This window comes from Salvelinus namaycush, chromosome 12, assembly GCF_016432855.1.
Source record: "Salvelinus namaycush isolate Seneca chromosome 12, SaNama_1.0, whole genome shotgun sequence".
Lineage (NCBI taxonomy): Eukaryota > Metazoa > Chordata > Actinopteri > Salmoniformes > Salmonidae > Salvelinus > Salvelinus namaycush.
This window is the reverse complement of record NC_052318.1, coordinates 42,606,012-42,628,969: the sequence shown is the minus strand read 5'-3', so window position 1 is coordinate 42,628,969 and position 22,958 is coordinate 42,606,012. Positions and strand designations below refer to the sequence as shown.

The 22,958-nt window shown below is 42.4% G+C and overlaps 1 protein-coding gene across 1 annotated transcript; it reads left to right on the top strand.

Annotated features, from left to right (window-relative positions):
* The first annotated feature begins 13,503 nt into the window (after positions 1-13,503).
* On the top strand, positions 13,504-22,903 carry LOC120057265 (U2 snRNP-associated SURP motif-containing protein-like). The gene is made up of 24 exons (XM_039005817.1): positions 13,504-13,590; positions 14,215-14,308; positions 14,391-14,502; positions 14,605-14,714; positions 14,797-14,864; positions 14,958-15,052; positions 15,165-15,229; positions 15,384-15,549; positions 15,674-15,879; positions 16,526-16,569; positions 17,607-17,711; positions 17,805-17,871; positions 17,983-18,152; positions 18,296-18,458; positions 18,574-18,653; positions 18,756-18,843; positions 18,959-19,087; positions 19,257-19,437; positions 19,524-19,598; positions 19,678-19,741; positions 19,876-20,023; positions 20,267-20,377; positions 20,486-20,694; positions 22,407-22,903. The coding sequence occupies exons 2-24, from the start codon at positions 14,222-14,224 to the stop codon at positions 22,534-22,536; spliced, it is 2,673 nt and encodes an 890-aa protein (XP_038861745.1). The 5' UTR covers positions 13,504-13,590; positions 14,215-14,221; the 3' UTR covers positions 22,537-22,903.
* Positions 22,904-22,958: the final 55 nt, after the last annotated feature.

Below are 22,958 nucleotides of genomic sequence, written 5' to 3'. Positions count from 1 at the left end.
ATCATTCTCTCAACTATTATTCTGACATTTCACATTCTTAAAATAAAGTGGTGAGGAATTGTGAAAAACTGAGTTTAAATGCAACTTCTGACTTCAACTGTACAAGTTTCATTTAAGGACCAAAAAATTGACAGCTGTGCCATAGAGATGGCAAAATAGTTGGGAAGAGATTTTCGATGTACCGATTCACCTGCACATGCCATATAGATTGCATAACACGTGGTTTATGAATTGACACGCAATTTTCCGTTCATCCTGGTCATGGTGCTACAGTATGTTGTTACAGTATAATCAAAGTGAGGACAATCGGCGATCTTCTGTATACTTATGGCCTATTGTAAACTGGAGTCACATCTTTCCAGTACTCCTCACCCTGCCCCAAACTCCACCCTTAACACAGTTACCATTAAAAAATGAGCTATTTATCTTTAAAAAAAAAAGACTTTGCCACCAAAGAGAACAGACGAAATAGACATAGCTTTCATCAAGCCAGCTTCTTTCTATGCCGCTACCCGTTCCAGGGTTAGGACTGCAACCACCAGAGGACTTGAAAATGAGATTGTGATCTCTGCAAACAACGTTTCCACTCCGAGAATGAGAATGGTAAATGACTGTAATTAATACATTAATTTAAAACATTGGAATAGAAAAGAAGCCGTCCACCCATGATGGGCTATTAGCAGGACAATAGCCTCTTGCCAATAAGGAGGGTAGGGGGGAGCATTGTTTAAAGACACTGCACATTTGTCATGCCCTGACCATAGATTGCTTTGTATGTTTCTATTTTTTGTTTGGTCAGGGTGTGATGTGGGTGGGCATTCTATGTTTGTATGTCTATGTTTTCTATTTCTATTGTGTTTGGCCTGGTATGGTTCCCAATCAGAGGCAGCTGTCAATCGTTGTCTCTGATTGAGAACCATACTTAGGTAGCCTGTTCCCACCTGTGTTTGTGGGTGGTTATTTTCTGTTTAGTGTTTGTTGCACCTTTCAGAACTGTTCGTTGGTCGTTTTGTTGTTTTTGTTCGCGTGTTCATCTTTATGAAAAGTATTATGGATACGTACCACGCTGCACTTTGGTCCTCCTCTCCTTCTCCCGACGACAATCGTTACAACAGTAGCCTAATAAACATTTGCATTTTGTAATAGTTAAAAAAACATTGAATTCAATAACATATTTATACCTCGGTAGATGCTGTGTTTTTGGTTGATGGCCAATATTAAAAAGAGTCAAATGCATTCTGTCCGTCGCCCACACAGCACTTTAAACATTTGGATAATAAAGCATTTAAGTTTTCAGCTGTGCTAACATAATTGCAAAAGGGTTTTCTAATGATCAATTAGCCTTTTAAAATTATAAACTTGGATTAGCTAACACAACGTGCCATTGGAACACAGGAGTGATGGTTGCTGATAATGGGCCTCTGTTCGCCTATGTAGATATTCCATTAAAAATCCGACGTTTCCAGCTACAATAGTCATTTACAACATTAATAATGTCTACACTGTATTTCTGATCAATTTGATGTTATTTTAATGGACAAAAAATGTGCTTTTCTTTCAAAAACAAGGACATTTCTAAGTGACCCCAAACTTTTGAATGATTGTGTGTGTATATATATATATATATATAATGTCTTACAGAGCCTTTCCATAAGTCCACTCAAGTTTCTTCAACTGTCTTCTGACTGTGATTAGAGTGTTGTTGATGTTGTGCAGTGATGCCAGCAGATTCCAGATTGCCTTTGCCGATGGCTCATCATCTTCAACCATCAGTGAGTCGATGGCTTGAATAGTCTCGCTGGAAATGAAATTCAATAAAAAAATGTGCAACAGACAGTAAAGACCAGCAGTCGATTTATTTAAGCATTATTTTAAGCATTATTAGGTCTACTTTACAGTATTGTAGCCGATTGTTATCATAGAATTTGAAGCAATAGCCTACCCGCATGTGGTCAACTATTTCAGCACCGTTTCGGCGCTGCTCTGAGACAAGCATGGGGACTGGTCTTAATAAATCAATTCGATTTTTTATTTTCACTGAATCTACGTTTGGGTATTGGTTAGCCTACAGTTAGGGTGTGGAAATGTAATGATTTTTTTGCTCTTCACTCGCAGTCACTTAGTAGCCTACTCCCGAATGTTCACATTGTACAGCGCCATATTTTCCTAACAGAAACCCTGAGGGATTCGTTTTTCTTGGAATAGAAACACAATAATATTAATCAAATTAATTAAGCTACATTTCTTAAAATCAATCCCATATGCTATGTTCTTACAAAAAATGTTTTAAATTCTCTAGTACAGCCAATATTAAAAACAGTCAAATGCTTCTCAAAGATGCCCTCTGGTGGTCAAACTAGCACTAACTAGCATTAATGGCAACAATGGCTGACACTTAAATAACGTGCCATAGAATTCTGCGGCAGCCCTCAAGCAGTGCTGCAATATGGCACAACTTTTAAAGAAAGAACCACTGTAGCTAGTAGTAGTTAATACCTCAACATGCTACAAGATGAAGCTGCCCTTCCAGCGCTATCTGCTGCAGAAAGGTGAGATTTCTCTATTACTTTCTGTAGCTGACTTAGCTAGATCTTCTGGCTGGCTGATGGTGATAATTGACTGAGTAATAATCAACTGCATTTACTGTAAATGGTTACCTATCTGGCACTTTGCATAGATAATTTACCTGTTGCTTACACATACAACAATATCAAATTAAGCTATAGTCTGTGTGTGTGTGTGTGTGTGTGTGTGTGTGTGTGTGTGTGTGTGTGTGTGTGTGTGTGTGTGTGTGTGTGTGTGTGTGTGTGTGTGTGTGTGTGTGTGTGTGTGTGTGTGTGTGTGTGTGTGTGTGTGTGTGTGTCCGTAGGAGTAAGGCACAGTATGGCATCTGAGCAGATCATCATGAACTTCATTTAGTTCCATCAGCCAATACAGTAAGTTAAAGTGAGCCTTTTTATTGGTATGGGTATACAAACATCCTTTCCTACTCAATGAAACGCAGACGTTGACTATACTCTTCAGTTGTGAACAAGACTATTGCTGTGGCAATTGGCCTACTTCTCTGAATGTATACATACCCATTGTCTGGGGGGCTGATGATCAATGAAACGGAGCCAGTCTGATATTACTTGATTACTGACCCCCCCCCCCCCCCCACACACACACACTTCTCTCTCTTTCTGTCTCCCTCTCCTCTCCCTTTCTTTGTCTCTCTCTTTCTCCTCTCTCCCTCCCTCTCTCTCACACCCACAGAACCATTCAAACAGTTCAGTCACTCAGCCCTATCCAGTGGACATGATGCTCTCACGGTCCTGCTTTACCGCCACCTACAACACCCTGATGAGAAGTAATACGCCTGGCCCCATGACTAAGTCTACATATTTCTCTAACCCTGCTGAACCCTACCATGCTGAGACAATATGACTCTAGAACAGTTTTACACTATTTTAAATGGAATGCACTATTTTAAATGGAACAGTGAATATTGATCTATCTTTCTCTCTGTCTTGACCATCCTCACAGTTCACTCACAGATGGTATGTAGGCTGGTTAATGGCACCTGCAGGCCTGTTTGAGGGACAACAGGACAGAACATCTCAGAATGCTTGGACCTCAGCTGAGACCCTCTTCTCCTTCCCTGTCCTTCAAGGACAGTCCCTTCTTCTTCTACACTTGCTGTTAGGCATGATGCCCTCAAAGTATGTTGCTCTCATGTTGTGTGGTATTACCTATACATGACTCCTAGACACTTTCAAATTGTTTGCCTGTGAATGGTTGTCCACATCAGGCTATTTACCTTTTTAAATACTACATCCCTCACAGAATTTGAATGATCCCTCAACTGCCCCATGGTCTCTTTCTCTCCAGGATACATCAGGGGAAGTTGCTTTGCTTTTGACAAACCCCTCGTCCTAAATTCTGCTCACTCATGTTCAACTGCTTTTTGATAAAATTTGTTTAATTCAATGTCATTTTTTTTTTACAGAAAGTTGACAAGGCACTTGTATGGATGGATGTTGGCATAGGGGATGAAAGTGGATAGATGTGTGTAGATGGGTTTGGTTGAAGAAACTCCCTCTGCCTCTAGCTCCTGTATTCAATACTTGCCAAATACATTCACCATCCACTTCAGCTAGCATTACCTGTTTTTAGGCCTGTTTAAAAATCGTAAGGTCAAGCACTTTGGATGAAGTGTCAAAATGTGACGTAGGCTGTGTTGTCATGTTTATGAATGTGTCGGTAGTGTATGAACAATAACGTATCCAATGAACAGTTTCTTAAATCTGACAAGGGTTGATTACTGATTTTTCATCCAGTAGTTGGCAGTAATGTGTTACCCACCTCAGGAACACGATTGACCTGGTCCAGTTCAAATAGTGATTAGAGGCCCAACCTTTGTTCTTTAGGGGTAGTTTACCTTAACCTCAAATGCAGATTAATCCTGTAGGCCACTAACAACCATACGCAATATAGTATAACCTAAAAAAAAATTGTAAGTACACTGTCTCACTGGGTCTTTTCCAAAGAGGTCTAATGTGAGAGGTTTGCTGCGGCTCTGCATGATTATGGATTAGAGTAAAAGAGATTCATAGCCAAAGGCCCGAACCTACTAGCCTGGCTGATGCCTAATTCAAAGTCCTCCTGACTTCAGGGTCTGGAAAGGCTCTTTTAATGTTGTCAGCCCGATGCGTTGATAATAAAGGGGGCTGTGCTTTTTTACTGATTGGTTCTCCTCTGTGTCTTTCTCACTCAAACTCCCACAGGCAGAGCCACACAGAGCCCCCCAGAAAAAAACTACCTTTTTGAAAGAATCAATCAATGAGTCCACACAATTTCTGAGTGAATATTGTATTAACAAACGGCCTCCTGTCCAGACCAGTGAGTCGCAGCTCTTCCTCGCTGTGTGGTCATTTGAGTCACGTCAGCCAGGCTTCAAACCGACAGGCACAACCAACAAACAGATGACCGGGTGCACTTACACATAAAAGTTATGGACAATGTAGGCGTGTATTCTCAAAGCCTGAGGAGAGCAGATTGAGGATCATTGAGCAGGTCTCCATTGTCAATACAATATAGTAAAACTGATCCTCTATCTGTCCCCAAAGGCTTTTTGTAGATCATAAAAGAAGACTGTATGGTCAGTGATGAGAGCTTATGGTGAGGCAGGGAAGCCAGACTCCGGTGTGTGTGTGTGTTGTCATCATTTCTGGACCAATGTATTGAATGAATTGCATTAAAGAAATTTACTAGCAAATTAATATTAGATTTCAGCAGAAACTCTTATCCAGAGCAACTAGGGTTACATGTCTTTCTCAAGGGCACATTGACAGATTTTTCACCTAGTCGCCTTGGGGATTCGAACAAGCGACCTTTCGAGTTACTGGTCCAGTGCTTTAAACCACACATTTCATTATATTATAGCACCGCAGTGGTAGTATTATTGCTGTTTTAAGGCTTGCGCTCCTATTGTAGATGTGTTGCCTAATAGCCAAGATAACTTGTAGAATCTGCAACTCAATTACATTCAACCCTGACCTTTCGTTTTCAAGTGTATCTCCACAAACATTAGCGGGCAGACAAGGCCACACAAAGACCTCAGACACCAGCGGATATTTGAAGTACCCAAAAAGGCCACTAGATATCATACTGACAGAGATTCTTAAAAATAGATAGTACAAGTCATTTTATAAATGTACTGTATCTCTACCAAAACACATGTTAAATGTAGTGTTAGTACAAGCAACCTATACTCTCAAGAAGCGAGCAATACAACCGTAAATGGCAAAAAACAGATACAGCAATATGGCAACACTATATACATTGCACCAGGAGATGTCTAGAAAACCACTAGATGAAAGTAAAGGGCACCCGTGGTACAACTGAGCATATTTCCCTGACTCAGATTAAGCCTAGTCCTAGACTAAAAAGCCCTTTAAATGAATAATATCCATTGATCTTGCTTTTAACTCTAGGACTAGGCTCAATCAGTGTCAGGGAAACCATTCCTTAGCCCATTAGCAGCAACATCAATATTAGGTAGGGACAGAGCCATAGTGAGGCAAACTATTCTCCAATTTGGCATTAAAATTACCATGACATTAACATGTTTTATTGTGGCCATGGAATCTTTGGGCCAGCATAACACCCAACAAAATTATGTCAGGCCCCTATGAGAGCTTTTGAACCCAGTTTCTACTTTCAGCATTAGGATATCCTGTGGGAGCAGCAAGAACATCTGGGTACTGAAGTTGCAAATAGGTCAAAATATTTGGCTCAGTTTCACAACCAGATTTAGCGAGATTTGCTACATTGAAATTAGGACTGGGATTTGTGTGTTTTACTTTGTTTCACTCGGAGACTAAAAAACGATTGGAAAATGGGCTTTATGCTCCTCAAGTTACCCTTTGAAACAGTTAACTTCATCTGTCAACTTTCAGCAGAGGTGGTGCCATCTAGTAGATTAAAAAGTGTACAACACAGGGGTATTCTGTACATGCACCACTATTCAGCCGTATCTGGCTGCATTTACACAGGCAGCCCAATTCTGATCTTTTTTTCACTAATTGGTCTTTTGACATCTCTGATGTGATTGGTCAAAAGACCAATTAGTGGAAAAAAGATCAGAATTGGGCTGCCTGTGTAAACGCAGCATTTGAGACTTGAACCACGATTAGGGCCATGCTTTTTGGTCGTTTTTTTGGAGGGGGCACTTTGCTTTTACCGTTATTTCCAGCATGATCCACTAGGTTTGCTGCAGGTAAAAAAAATCCTAGGAAATATTATACAGAAATCCATAGCTTTTTTTTTTTAGAAGAAGAAAAAATGTATTCCCACAAAAAAATTAAAAGATATTTGAATTTATGTCCATCATCCTCCGATTCAGAATATATCATTTTCATATTCATGGCATGCTCTGTGTAAGCATAATATATCATTCGTATTATAAAAAATAAAATACAGATACAGAATATGCCTTCTTCATAGTCATGGAATGCTTGGATCAATAGCTATTGATGAGAAAACGGAATATCCACCGAATATCTGAAATAAAACTCATTTTACCTCCGTGGCCTACCGGACCTTTTGGAATAGAGGTACACGCCTTTTCTTATCAGGGAGAAGGGAACATAATCACATCTGTGCTATGACCTGTCTATAAACTATTGGAGTTATAAACAGGTTCCAATACAGACCTGTATGATTAGGCACATGAACATTTTGCACCTGGAACTAATCACAACTATGTATTTCCCACCAAAACGAAATTGTGTGGTTTGATTAAACCTCCGTCTCCAAAAATGCAAAGCTGACAGGCCGACATAAATGTACTGTAAGATAAAGTTGCTGATAGTGAGACTACTATTACTATCATTAACAATCACACTGTGTGATGTCTAATGAAGCATATTGAACCTCCAGAAAGACGTCTGTTGCACACAGTGTCTAGGCCTACTTTGTAAAAGGTCTACCAAATGTTTTGCTTGCCTAGAGGCCTAATGCTACTGTTAGAACATGAGCTATTTTAGGCTCCGTCATGCAATTGGTTGAATTCATTTTAGGCTCTGTCATGCAGTTGGTTGAATTCATTACAGGGTTGGGTTGCCTCTTCTCTGGACATTATCAGCGCAGCAGACAAACTTTACCAGCTGCCTAGGAGCAAGAGGGCCCCAATGTATGAGAGAAGTTTGAGTAAAATATAGTGTATAATCTTTTTTTGACCATTATCATTACTTTACTCGTGGAGGAAGATATAGGGTACATTTGAGACCATAACAAGTGAGAAGTCCATACAGGGCGTCAAAGGTTTGCCCCTGCATGCGACACAGGAATAATGGACATCACGACCACTGCAGATGCAGCCACTGCCAAACCTGAACCCACTGCTATGGAGGAGTCAGATCTGCAAGAGGCGCAAGAGCCCCGCACATCGGAGAAGATTGACTTGTCACTAGGTTGGACATTTTCTCATGATTCTTTGCAGTATGCGTGTTAACCAATCCAATGTTGTTCCAGAAAACAAAGCAGAGTCAAGTTCATGTCTTAATATGTTCCATAGTGCAACAATAATTGCTTTATTATTCAATCTTATTGAACAATAAAACAAAATGCATTCGACACAAGTAGGCATCTTGGTGTGACATGGACCTGCACCACACGTTACATAGCCTACACGTCTACAATCTGATTTCTTATTCTCCTTTAGTCTTTATGTAATATGCCACTTTAAACTGTAGTGCTTTAATGGAGATGTAGACCTGCTATTAAAACACCATCCAGTTGAGATTTTAGGGGAGCTCATCCATTACTGTCATATTGAGTTCGCAGACATAATGCCACTGTAATTTTGGATCCCATTAGCTCCCCTTACACGTAATGGATTCAGCTTCTCAAGTGACAAGTTAAAGTGAGTGATTTCAGCTTGGAGTGAATGCTTCAATTGTCAATGACTACTCTCATCTGAATCACAGCTTTTACTTCCCTGTTCCCAGATGACATCATCAAACTGAACAAAAAAGAGAACAAGGCAAATAAGGCTGCCAACAAGGCTCGGGACCGACGTACCACAAACAAAAACACTGTCCTCAAGAAACTGGACAGGGCAGGACAACAGCAGATATTTCCTTTCAGGCGTGGCCCTTATCAATTCCAGCAAGGTATGCCTACTGTATTGGTCACTCATCGCTTGCATATCCCTCCATATGAAGACATTCATCATTACCATATCATCACACTCTTGGAGAAAGGAGCTGATTATACTATAACTATTTTTTTTAGGACCCTACAAATCGCGTTACATGGGACCCCCCATTCCTGGCTATTACAGAGTAAAACCATATCTCAGAAAGACTCCTTTTGGAGCACATCACCTCAAAGGTGTGAGCCCTTTAAAAAGACCTTCTTTGAACACAAAGGTATGTGCACAGAAAATGACTGACATTTGCACTTTTCCAATATGTGAATATGATGCAATGTAGTAAGTGCACACACTGTTTAGTCCAAGTTATTGGTCAGATGTGACAAAAGGTAATTGTTTGGGGGGTTTTTTACCCTCAGGAAGGAGCACAGTTTGGAAAACGTAAACCGTTGTTCAAGGGTGCCTTTTATCAACCATACAGAGGTCCCCCAGGGGCTTTGAGAAGGTACAGCATGTTTGCTTAATGCATTATCACAGCACTTTTATAATGCATAAGATTCTCTTAGACTCTGACATGGCTTTCCTTCTCTCTGAGTGCATGGGTTTTATGTGTGCATAGTATATACATGATCTGTATGCATGGGTTTTATGTGTGCATAGTATATACATGATCTGTATGCATGGGTTTTATGTGTGCATAGTATATACATGATCTGTATGCATGGGTTTTATGTGTGCATAGTATATACATGATCTGTATGCATGGGTTTTATGCGTGTATAGTATATACATGATGTGTATGTATGGGTTTTATGTGTGTATAGTATATACATGATGTGTATGTATGTCATTATGTTATGTTTGTGTCACCACAGGATTTGTGCATCAGTTATGCAGTTAAGAAACATTCAAATGAGTAGCTTCAGGGTCAGATGGACTTGAGCTTTGGGAACCTACTCTAGTCTTATGTAAATGTATGAAGGCCTAGACTCCTGTTCTCCTGAGTTATGACATATGATTTTGATAGATAGGTTTATTTGTGAAACACATTGATTCCATTTGTTCACAATTCCATGCACTTTTAGGGATTTCGCTAGGGATATTGTTTGTCTTTTTCATTTGATTTGTACAGTCTCTTTATGGGCGTGATTCTTTTGTCACCGTATTAGGCCTCCTCCCCAATTCAGAGGGCAGAAGAAGCCACCATTCCAGCCCAAACAGAGACAGGGCGTTGGGAAGCCATTCATCCTAAACAGAGGGGTATTTTGTTATTTTCACATTTATAACACTTATACACAACCTTTAGTAGGCCATGCTATTCAGAGGAATGAATGTACAGTATCTCTGCACTTACAGTAAGAGCCATGCAAACAGAGGTCATGTTCAGCATGAGTAAAACAAGGCATATTACTGGGTACTGTTCAATGAATACTGTTTTTTTATGGTTTGCAATAGATGATTTTAGTACGGTGTCTAATACCTACTAATTCATCTGAATGAATACAAAATAATAGTAAAAGAAACCCTTACATGTACATTTGTCATCTTTCCCCTCCTTCTAGTTTCCTGCAGCAAATGGAAAAATGGATAAGTACCAAAAGGTTAGAAGGTGAGATAACATCACTGTGGTTGCTTGTGACAAATAAACCAAATTATATTGGTAGTATTGCTCATTATTATATGTTCTCATGACATTACCTGCAATAGCTGGAAAAAGGCGCCCTCCGGTGTTTCTACCTTGACGGTGTCACTGGCCAACTCCAAAGCCAACTCAGAGCCCGCGTGAGTTGCACATACATTAGTACACACTGCAGCCATGTTTTACAGAAGACCTTTGTGGGTTCTGTACAAAACAAACGTTTTATTACTAATTATGTGCATTCAGATAGGCTACAAAAGCTAATCCTTATCTGTCCTGTGTCTTTACCTGATCTCTCTCAGGGCCAAGGCTAAACAGGCCACAGTGATGGACCGATCCAGTCCATCAGGGGCGTCCCCCCAGCCCAAAGGCATCCCTCTCAGATTTAACTTCAAGGCCACTATAAATCAGGTGATATGCCATTACCAGTATTTAGAACATTTCGATGTCTTTAGCATAGAGAGCCTATGAAATTCAGATTCTAATTCTGTCGTTCCACCAGCTACCTTCTCCTTATAAATAATGAATATGTCACCATGACTGTTTCCTGGTTTTCAGACGGGAGTGACCCTCAATGACCGCTTCACTGGTATGAGGATCTGGGCAGGCCCAGGACAGGGTCCACAGAGGGGCAGTGGCAGGGGAAGAGGCAGAGGCCGAGAAGGCCGGACTGTCATCCTACAGTGATCATTGTTGAGGACATGTGCTGTCTGTAGCCTATATAAAAAACCATCTCATTAATCCCCCTCTTAACCCTTCCAATATGCTCACATTTTGAAGACACTTTATATTGATGTTTATTTTAGTATGTATGGCACACATTTAGTTACTTCTTGTTTACAAAATGTTTGGACCTCGGAAAAAGTCTAGACATTCAATTAATTAAATGACAAGTGATAAAGAGCTGAAGTGACAGGCTACACAGATTTATATGCAACACATTTATTTTGGGAACTATCATGTGAAGTTAGGACATCTCAGCCTGTTACCCAAAGTATTTTTAGCTCTTGTTAATGGGGTTGGCATGTACAGTGCCTTCGGAAAGTATTCAGACCCCTTGACTTTTTCCACATTTTGTTAGGTTACACAGCCTTATTCTAAAATGGATAACAAACAAAAAAATCCTCATTGATCTACACACAATACCCCATAATGACAAAGCAAAACATTTTTGGGGGAATTGTTTGCTTATTTATTAAAAATTAAAAATGGAAATTTCACATTGACATAAGTATTCCGAACTTTTACTCAGTACTTTGTTGAAGCGCCTTTGGCAGCGATTACAGTCTCGAGTCTTCTTTGGTATGACACTACAAGCTTGGCACACCTGTATTTGGTGAGTTTATCACCATTCTTCTCTGCAGATCCTCTCAAGCTCTGTCAGGTTGGATGGGTATGTTGCTGCACAGCTATTTTCAGGTCTCTCCAGAGATGTAGCCACACCTGCATTGTCTTGGCTGTGTGCCAAGGGTTGTTGTCCTGTTGGAAGGTCAACCTTCACCCCCTCTGAGGTCCTGAGCACTCTGTAGCGGGTTTTCATCAAGGATCTCTCTGTACTTTGCTCCGTTGATCTTTTCCTCGATCCTGACTAGTCTCCCAGTCCCTGCTGCTGAAAATCCTCTCCACAGCATGATGCTGCCACCACCATGCTTCACCGTAGGGATGGTGCCAGGTTTCCTTCAGATGTGACGCTTGGCATTCAGGTCAAAGAGTTCAATCTTGGTTTCATCAGACCAGAGAATCTTGTTTCTCATGGTCTGAGAGTCTTTAGGTGCCTTTTGGCATACTCCAAGCGGGCTGTCGTGTGCCTTTTACTGAGGAGTGGCTTCTGTCTGGCAACTACTATAAAGGCCTGATTGGTGGAGTGCTGCAGAGATGGTTGTCCTTCTGGATGGTTCTCCCATCTCCTATGAGGAACTCTAGAGCTCTGTCAGAGTGACCATCGGGTCTTGGTTACCTCCCTGACCAAGTTGTTTCTCCCCCGATTGCTCAGTTTGTCCGGGCAGCCAGCTCTAGGAAGAGTCTTGGTGGTTCCAAACTTCTTCCATTTAAGAATGATGGAGGCCACTGTGTTCTTGTGGATCTTCAATGCTGCAGACATTTTTTGGTACCCTGTGACTCGACACAATCCTGTCTCTGAGCTCTACGGACAATTCCTTCGACCTCATGGCTTGGTTTTTGCTCTGACATACACTGTCAACTGTGGGACCTTATATAGACAGGTGTGTGCCTTTCCAAATCATGTTCAATCCATCAATTGAATTTACCACAGGTGAACTCCAATCAACTTGCAGAAACATCTCAAGGATGATAAATCAGGATGCACCTCATCTAAATTTTGAGTCTCATAGCAAAGGGTCTGAATACTTATGTAAATAAGTTATTTCTTATTTTTTTTATACATTTGCAAAAATATCTAAAAACCTGTTTTCGCTTTGTCCTTATGGGCTATTGTGTGTAGATTGCTGAGGAATTGTTTTTATTTAATCCATTTTAGAATAAGGCTGTAATGTAACAAATTGAGGAAAAAGTCAAGGGGTCTGAATACTTTCTGAAAGCACTGTATATGGAGGCCATTTTACATTATGTTTACAGCAGCGCCTCTGGAAATGTGCTGATAAAATGTCAAACATTAATTTTAATGAGACTATGCAGTTGTATGAAATCATGAGCAACTTGTGTATTTCGATTTGCTTGATTACTTACGGTCGTTCAGTTACTCACATTAATTGTAAATTAACTACGAAATATAGCAACTTATTTAAAAACGTAATATTAATGTTTCATTTATTTGGTAATCAACACATTTTCTATCCATGTGGCCTACTTGCACTTACATGTGTATTGAGTAAAGATCACACATCCCAAATGTTTTTGGGTTTACAATAGATTTAATTAAATGTAATAGATTTTATAGCTAAATAACATTGCATGTATGTTATGATATTATGATTTTATTATAGCCCACTGAAAGAGCCGACAACTCAGGTGTGGGTGGGGGGTCAACTAGATAGTACAGCCACAAAGTAGCACAGGCTATATAGTAAACATTTATGAAAACATACATGTGCTTTTTGGTCTTAATTTCATGTTAGGCATAAGGTTAGCCGTGTGGTCACGGTTGAGGTTAAGGTTACGGTTAGATTAAGAAGGTCAATTGTGTGAATGGGCGGAGTTTATGACTTTGTGGCTGTGTTAACTAGTGACGACAGTTTTATTGGTCAGAGCGAGAAGTGACATCGCTTTTCCGCTATGTCCATTTTTGTCTATTCAAAATGGTGGAGCAATAACAAACGCATTGTACATTTCTACGGTAAGAAATGTGTAATTTTAGTGTCAATGATCCATACTTATTGCGATGTAGATAATTCAAAACAAGCTTTTATTTCATTTTTTTTATTGCAGTAAGTTAAAAATGATCGCCGTAGCAAAGCTTTACGCCAGATCACACGACATGCATGCGAGATGTGGCCTAACGTTAGCTACCACAGTGATTGTATGGGGGGGTTGTCAGGGCTCGTATCAGCAGAGTTAGCTAGCTAACTAGAGTAAGGAAGCAAATGATAGCTGTCTAGATATTAATTAGCAAGGGTTCGTATCTGGCGACAGAAATGTGCAGGTAAGTTACAGTCAACAAATATGATGACGTGTAGCTAGCCAGCTTTACAATGTTAAGCGGATGGCCACATCTAGCTCGCTACTGCTAGCTAAACAGCTAGTTTACGTACCTGGCTAGCTACAGCACTTTGCTAACTATTTACTATACACCTGCAGATGTAATAAGTGTGCATGAAGTTGCATACAGCGAGCTTTTGCAAATGGGCACCCACACTTCCAGAAGAACTGTAACTCGCAACACAAATACAATACGTTTGTGCGTCGGGTGTATGTACATTTCCTCCACTGACACTGATACGGTATTTCCGTTTATTTGCAGTATCAGCATGGCAGACAAAAATGGCAAGAAAGGGAAACCTGTAGGTGTTAAGAGAACATTGACCAAGAGAGAACAAGAAGATCTGAAGAAAAAGGTAAGATATTTGACCCTTTATAGATATCTGCAACAAAGTGTAGGTTTATTATTACAATTTTAAAACAATATCACATTTCCAGGAACAAGAAAAAGCAGCTGACGTTTTCGAAGAGTTTTTGGCATCTTTTGACAGTAACGACAAAAGTGGGGTGAAAACGTTTGTTCGTGGGGGAATCGTGAATGCAACTAAAGGTGAGCAGAAACATGCTGGCTAATACAGCTCTGGTGGGGTCTATGTTGCGAACACTTATTTTAGTGCTGCATGGTTACTCTTTCTATTAAATAATTTTGCAGAAGAGGAAGCAGCAGAGATCAAAAAGAGCAAGCTTTACCGACCGAACACGAAGTTTACTTCAGTGTCCCAGAATGTCTCACCAGCACACTCTTCGGAAGTCAGAAGGCCGGTGAGTCACCATGTGAATCTCTTACTGTAACCAAGATAATACTATACATTATTTTGCCCCCTTATGTTTGTCTGGTCCACAGATTGTTAAAAAGAAGACGGAAGAGAAGAAGAAGAGCAACCTTGAACTTTTCAAAGAGGAGCTAAAGCAGTATGTTTTTGACACGTCGTAGTAAATCATGTTTCACTCTTTATTTGACCAATTTGTAGTTCACATTTTTCGCTAAAATGACTGTTCTCATAGAATACAGGAGGAACGTGAAGAAAGGCACAAAAAAAAGAAAAATGAGCCTGGAGGAGGATATGGAGACTTGGACATACCACTAACACGACGATCAAGTAAGAGCCAGATCTGTCCCTTGCATTGGAAAAATAATGGCCTTTGTCCAAATCGAAGATGAACCCTCAGTAGCTTTTACATGTTTAGCTGAATATGCACGTCTTCCTTCAGTATTTGATGATGACCCAGCAACACCGAACACAACCAACCTGTACATTGGCTGCATTAACCCAAAGGTAAAGGAACTCTTATCTGCTTAGGATGTTTTGACAAAGGAGATATAGTCTAGCTTGCTCTTCTTTTGTTTGGGATAAGTTCAACTTACTTAAATGCTGACTTCTTTCATTTTTGTGAAACTGTTTTGATATGATACTTTATATAATGTGACAGATGAATGAAGAAATGCTTTGCAAAGAGTTTGGCAAGTATGGTCCCCTGGCAAGCGTGAAGATCATGTGGCCTCGTAGTGACGAGGAACGTACCAGGGTCACAAACAGAGGCTTCGTGGCCTTTATGACCAGGAAAGATGCAGAGAGGGCCTTGGCTGCTCTAGACGGTGAGCCTGTGATAAGAGAATGTTAAACATACTATTCAGTAAATGCTGCCAGATGATAAATGCACTGTCAAATGTTCCATTGACCATGTAGGCTCATGTAGGATCATTACTCCTTTTGCTGCAGGTAAAACAGTTTTGGGTTTTGAAATGAAGCTGGGATGGGGGAAAGCTGTTCGTATCCCTCCCCAGCCTCTCTATACACCCATAGGGGTACTGAAAATCTCCACACCCCCACCCCCCTCTGGCCTGCCCTTCAATGCTCAGCCCCGAGACCGCTTCCGCAATGACTTTACCAAGCCATGGGGCAGGTCCAAGGAGGAGTTTGACAAGGTAGGTTGGTTCTTTTTTTAACACTGTAGGGTGTGTGCATGGTTCTTATTCAAGGTTATATTTTTTTGTTTTACACTACAGTTAATTTGCCAATTTTAGGTGTGTTTGTAGCAGATATCCTATGCGGGGTGATATTTATCATAGGATCAATCAACTGGACATTGCTTAGAATTTGATCTAGAATTCAGAATTGCATTTAGATGCACACACAAGACCATGTGACGGTCATGTTCTGAAGTAGCAGTTCCGAGTTCCATTTCTCAGTTTAAATTCCAGTTGGTTTGTCCTATGGTGCATGTATAGACATGTTATGAATCTATTCCTTAGTCTAGTAGTGTCTTAGTTTTAGGATATGTCCTAAGACGACAGGGGGTTTGACCCAGATGGAGTTATGAGGTATTGTTACAGAACCATATTCAATCAAAATGTTACTGTAAAATTAAGAGGGTGGGGATATCCTATAGTATAGATAATTGACTTATAGTGTAGCCGTCTCTTGAATGTGGGATCTTTTTCCCTCATTCAAATAATGTATAGCTGTTACTGCTATCGTCGTTTTCTATGCTGTATGTATCCTGCAGTGTTTCATCTGTATATATACTCACTTTTTTTATATCTTCACTATTTGATTTGACTTCACGAACAGACTCTGTCCGAAGCCGTAGTCAAAGTGGTTATCCCAACAGAAAGGTACACACTCTCTATCCATTCTTACTACTACTGCTACTACGACTGACCAGCCGTTCTCAGACAGAACACAGTGTTAGAGGCCCTGCCCTGGTGTACTGTTCCTGTGTACGTATGTGACCGACAGGAAGCCCCAGTCCTAAGTGCTATGTCTGTATGTACATGACTAATGGGAGAGGACAGCTGAGACCGTAACACTGTTTTTGTGCTTCTCTCCCTACGTGTGTCTCATAGTTTGCCCTGTTCTAACATTGGTCTGCATTAAGCCATCTTGTTGACAACATGGCCTATATTCAGGGAATTGGTAACCCCTGCTGCTTAGGACTGGGGGCCCTGTATATGACTAGTAGAGGGGCCAAGGTTCTCAGTTGAACATGGTTAAAGTGAACCTCTGGCCTAGGTAGCAAAGCCCTCAGTTTATTAATTAATGTCATCCTCATTAGATTAGTAAATGACACCATTGTAATCCTCTGTCGGGAAAATAGATTGTTAGACTTAAGTGAGTGTTGGAGTCAGTGAGTTAGGCCTATATCCAGTGAAACATACTGGTACTAACTTCAGTGGCAACCTTGGTTCTTCCTATCTGGGTTGGCTGAGACACTGCAGACAGATACAGCTAGAAGGCAGATGCGTTTTAGAATCAAATCAGTAGTAGCTAATAGTAGTAAGTAATGTTGTCACTTGTCACTATCATATATTGTCCCACTTTTTCATTTATACACTTAATATGTGGGGGGAGAAGAAACATTATTCTAGACACATGACAAGGAAACACGTCATGATCACCTTCTGATGTAGCTGCGCACTAGGGACAGACAGTCTCCCCCACTCACTCGTTTGTGTGCAGACCAACACACAACATATCCTCAACATTGCTGTGACAAATGATGGCAGAGGGACAGTGTTATAGAAGAGAGACAGAGAGGTTAAGGGGCTTAGTGCCAGTGTGCAGTGAGAGCTTTGACATGGCCACTGGTCTGAATGGGGGGGGGACAAGTCACAGCGTCTGGTCTCTCATCCCCTCTCCTTTTACTCCACAGGAATCTGTTGGGCCTCATCCACAGGATGATAGAGTTTGTGGTGCGTGAGGGACCCATGTTTGAAGCCATCATTATGAGCAAAGAGAAGAACAATCCTGACTTCAGGTAAGGCGCCATTGCTGAGCGTTCCCTTTCCCTCGTCATATCAATGATCATATATATTTTGAAACCAACGTTTTAAACTATTGATGATTTCAGGTTCCTGTTTGACAACAAAAGCCAAGAGCAGGTGTACTACCGCTGGAAACTCTACTCCATTCTCCAGGTAGGTCATGCCCTTAATCTGACCTGGCTACACCTCTATGGCCAGGAGTCCATCTCCCTACTCTACTCACTGCTGTGCCTCATCCGTGTCCCTCTCTCCCTCTATCCCCAGGGCGAGCCCCCCAGTGAGTGGAGGACGGCAGACTTCCGGATGTTCCGTGGGGGCTCCATCTGGAGGCCGCCCCTCCTGAACCCCTACCTCCATGGAGACGAGGAGGCGGGAGAGGAGGAACAGTCTCCCTCTCAGGAGGAGGAGCTGAAAAAGGGCCAGCTGAAGACCGAGTGAGTGTAGCTGTACTTACAGGGGCAAAGAGGGAGGTTCTGAGGCAGACTGAAGATGAAAAGTTCTCTGAGGAATGTTATGAGACAATTGACTGGTGAAATTCAATGTTCTCTGGGCAACAAAACCTGTGTGTTTATTCCAGGCACAGAGAGAGACTGGAGACACTGCTGAGAGGGCTCACCCCTCGTAGGGAGGACGTTGGTGATGCCATGCTGTTCTGTCTGGAGAGAGCTGAGGCAGCGGAGGAGGTGGTGGGGTGCATCGCGGAGTCCCTGTCTCTCCTTCAGACACCCCTACAGAAAAAGGTCCCTCACCCACTTCCTGTACACGGGTCCATCCTATGAGTCTCACATTTGCATGATCAACCACATTCACGTGAAATGCTACTCACAATCGTCATGTCCATCTTTATTTCCACAGATTGCCAGACTGTACCTGGTATCCGACATCTTGTACAACTCCTGTGCCAAAGTTGCCAATGCATCTTATTATCGCAAATAGTAAGAAGTCTTTTTTAGATAAGTCTGTAATTATAGAATACACACGCTCGGTGGTCATACTGTGTGTATCTGAGGGTTTTCACTGTTTCTTTGTTCCTTCAGTTTTGAAGCAAAATTGCCCCAGATATTTGGTGACATTAGTGATGCATATCGAAACATACAAGCAAGACTACAAGCGGAACAATTCAAGGTAATAAGTGTATTTTAAAAAATGACAATGCTTTATTGCCCTTTTTCAAGCTTGTGTTTTGTTGCCTTTACCAGAGCAAATACATTAACACTCACCTATGTTTGTCTTTTCTCAGCAAAAGATAATGGGCTGTTTCAGGGTCTGGGAAGACTGGGCCGTCTACCCAGAGCCCTACCTGATCCAGCTGCAGAATATCTTTCTGGGTCTTGTCAAGGCAGGAGATGAAGTGATCGAGAGGGTAGAGGTGAGCTGGATCTCAGGACAGGACCCTTCCTGGACGAGACCTGGAAAATAGTTTTGATCAATGCCTATTTGACTGATGACTGCTACATTCTCTGATAGTGTGTGTTACAATGCAGCTAGAAGCAGAGCTGAATTTCGAGTCATTGGTTTATGTGGGTATCCCACCTCAGGTGGCGTCTCCAGACCTGGATGGAGCCCCATTGGACGGGGCACCGTTAGATGGAGCTCCGCTGGACGACCTCGACGGCTCGCCCCTGGCCTGGGACCCTGCCTCCCTGGATGGGGTGCCTGTTGACGACATCGACGGAGTTCCCCTGGGCGCTCCCATGGATGACATCGACGGAATGCCTTGTAAGTCCATTTGGCCGATTTTTATCTGTGAAAAACCATAAAAGATTTATAAGCTGTGGACTTGATGTATGTTTTGTGTTTTCCAGTGGATGATCTGGCCCACTCCAAAGTGGCTCTGTCTAAATGGGAGAGGGTGGACGATGCTGAAGCTCTCCCACAAGGTACTGTACACGTTCAGCACTGCAAACCCCACAATCACATCTCTACTCCTATCCCTCACTCTGCCTCTTCCTCTTTCAGCTAATACTGAATCCAAATGGGACAGTGTGGGAGAGCGATATTCTGGGGACAACATGAATGTAAGGTAAGAACCTGGTGAAAGCCATCTCTAAAAGATGTTGACATTTTTGGGAAGGCAACTTTTTCCTGAGTTACCATCATTGTAGCCTGTCTTGCAGTAGACAGTAGAAGAATGGCTCTTCCTCTCCCCCCCTGCAGTGCTAACACTAAGGAAGGAGATGGCGAATCAGAGGGTGACAGCAGCGATGATGACAGCCCATCTAAGTACGACAGTGCTGATTTCAAGAGCTCCCTCAGTAGTTTTGAGATGTCTGAGAGCAAGAGGAGCCGGCTGAGAGAGCTGGAGGCAAGCACAGTCTACTGGCACCAACACAGTACCACACACAACCCACTGCAGTAGTAATTCAGTCTGTCCATAGCGGCCATCCGACAATACATAGGTCTTTTATAGCGCTTTTCTAAAACTCAAATACGCTTGACTAATGTTCTGTTCTTGAAGGCATTTGATTTGCCACTAATTTATGCAACAATTGGACCCACTGTTCTTGGTGTACGTATAGTATATCTCATACTATTGTCTTTGCTGCAGGTGAAGGTGATGCAGTTCCAGGATGAGCTGGAGACTGGGAAGAGGCCCAGGAAGTCCGGAATGAACATGCAGAAACAGGTGGAGCACTACAGGAACAAGCTGCTACAGAAGGTGGGTCTCTAGTGTGCTTTTATGTCGTACAGGCAATGGCCGAGGGGACCATAAAGCTGCAGTTGTACATTTGACCCAATAACTCACCTGGCTGCAATTGATCCTCAGGAGTTTGATAAGGATGACCAGGAGAAGAAAGAGCGATCCACACCAAAGTCAAAAGACAGATCAAAGAAAGAGGAGAGGAGAGACAAGACAGAGGAGAGCAGTAAAGGACGGGAGAAGGAGAAGAGTAAAAGGAGTCAAGACCGGGACAGGGGACGTAGTAGAGACACAGAGGAACGGACACAGAAATACAGAGGACATTCTCCCTCAAAGTAAGGCCTGTGTGAAATCACTTGTCTATGTTCTATTTAATGTGCTCAGTATTCTACACTGCTCAAAAAAATAAAGGGAACACTTAAACAACACAATGTAACTCCAAGTCAATCACACTTCTGTGAAATCAAACTGTCCACTTAGGAAGCAACACTGATTGACAATAAATTTCACATGCTGTTGTGCAAATGGAATAGACAAAAGGTGGAAATTATAGGCAATTAGTAAGACACCCCCCAAAAAGGAGTGATTCTGCAGGTGGTGACCACAGACCACTTCTCAGTTCCTATGCTTCCTGGCTGATGTTTTGGTCACTTTTGAATGCTGGCGGTGCTCTCACTCTAGTGGTAGCATGAGACGGAGTCTACAACCCACACAAGTGGCTCAGGTACTGCAGTTCATCCAGGATGGCACATCAATGCGAGCTGTGGCAAAAAGGTTTGCTGTGTCTGTCAGCGTAGTGTCCAGAGCATGGAGGCGCTACCAGGAGACAGGCCAGTACATCAGGAGACGTGGAGGAGGCCGTAGGAGGGCAACAACCCAGCAGCAGGACCGCTACCTCCGCCTTTGTGCAAGGAGGTGCACTGCCAGAGCCCTGCAAAATGACCTCCAGCAGGCCACAAATGTGCATGTGTCAGCATATGGTCTCACAAGGGGTCTGAGGATCTCATCTCGGTACCTAATGGCAGTCAGGCTACCTCTGGCGAGCACATGGAGGGCTGTGCGGCCCCACAAAGAAATGCCACCCCACACCATGACTGACGCATCGCCAAACCGGTCATGCTGGAGGATGTTGCAGGCAGCAGAACGTTCTCCACGGCGTCTCCAGACTCTGTCACGTCTGTCACATGTGCTCATGTGCTCAGTGTGAACCTGCTTTCATCTGTGAAGAGCACAGGGCGCCAGTGGCGAATTTGCCAATCTTGGTGTTCTCTGGCAAATGCCAAACGTCCTGCACGGTGTTGGGCTGTAAGCACAACCCCCACCTGTGGACGTCGGGCCCTCATACCACCCTCATGGAGTCTGTTTCTGACCGTTTGAGCAGACACATGCACATTTGTGGCCTGCTAGAGGTCATTTTGTAGGGCGCTGGCAGTGCACCTCCTTGCACAAAGGCGGAGGTAGCGGTCCTGCTGCTGGGTTGTTGCCCTCCTACGGCCTCCTCCACGTCTCCTGATGTACTGGCCTGTCTCCTGGTAGCGCCTCCATACTCTGGACACTACGCTGACAGACACAGCAAACCTTTTTGCCACAGCTCGCATTGATGTGCCATCCTGGATGAACTGCAGTACCTGAGCCACTTGTGTGGGTTGTAGACTCCGTCTCATGCTACCACTAGAGTGAGAGCACCGCCAGCATTCAAAAGTGACCAAAACATCAGCCAGGAAGCATAGGAACTGAGAAGTGGTCTGTGGTCACCACCTGCAGAATCACTCCTTTTTTGGGGGTGTCTTACTAATTGCCTATAATTTCCACCTTTTGTCTATTCCATTTGCACAACAGCATGTGAAATTTATTGTCAATCAGTGTTGCTTCCTAAGTGGACAGTTTGATTTCACAGAAGTGTGATTGACTTGGAGTTACATTGTGTTTTTTAAGTGTTCCCTTTATTTTTTTGAGCAGTATATATATATATATATATATACACAAATATATATACAATATATATATATTTTTGGGCTGACTGATTTATCACCTACCTGTCCAACAGAACAAAGTCAAAGTCTCCCAAGAAGTCCAAGCGGTCCCGGTCGCCCTCGCCAGCCAGGAAGACGTGGAGGAGGTCTAGCTCCCGGTCACCACACCGCTCCCACAAAAAGACAAAGAAGAGCAAACACTGATCCAGAGGCCTGGACTCCATGCCTCTCCCCTTGACGCAGCAAGGCGACTCCCATGGACTGCCCTGCTCTGCCAGTGATTACCATGACACGGACCCACTACGCTCGTTTCCTCACAATGCCTCTGAACTGTCAGCTGTTTGTTCCCCTCCGTACCGATATCCTGATTGCTGCAGTCAAAATTTGGCAAATTTTTTGTAAGATGACGTTTGAACCTTATTTGTACAGTTTTGTTTTGCTGTTTGTTTTTAAACCCCATTCAGATTATTGCGACTAGTCCCTGAGACGTCACAATAAATCACTATTGGCATTGTGTCCATTGTCCAGGGTGGGGAATGAATTAGTGGAGGCTACCATTATTGAATCACCACATGTCTCCTGTCCAGTCATTCAACCTTTCTAAACAGTTTTGAAAGTTTGCCTCA

Excerpts from the sequence above, each read along its gene's own strand:
- LOC120057265 (XM_039005817.1), top strand. The coding sequence starts at position 14,222 with ATGGCAGACAAAAATGGCAAGAAAGGGAAACCTGTAGGTGTTAAGAGA. Across the intron at positions 15,230-15,383 it reads TTGGCTGCATTAACCCAAAG|ATGAATGAAGAAATGCTTTG; the intron begins GTAAAGGAACTC and ends ATAATGTGACAG. Across the intron at positions 19,088-19,256 it reads AAGTGATCGAGAGGGTAGAG|GTGGCGTCTCCAGACCTGGA; the intron begins GTGAGCTGGATC and ends ATCCCACCTCAG.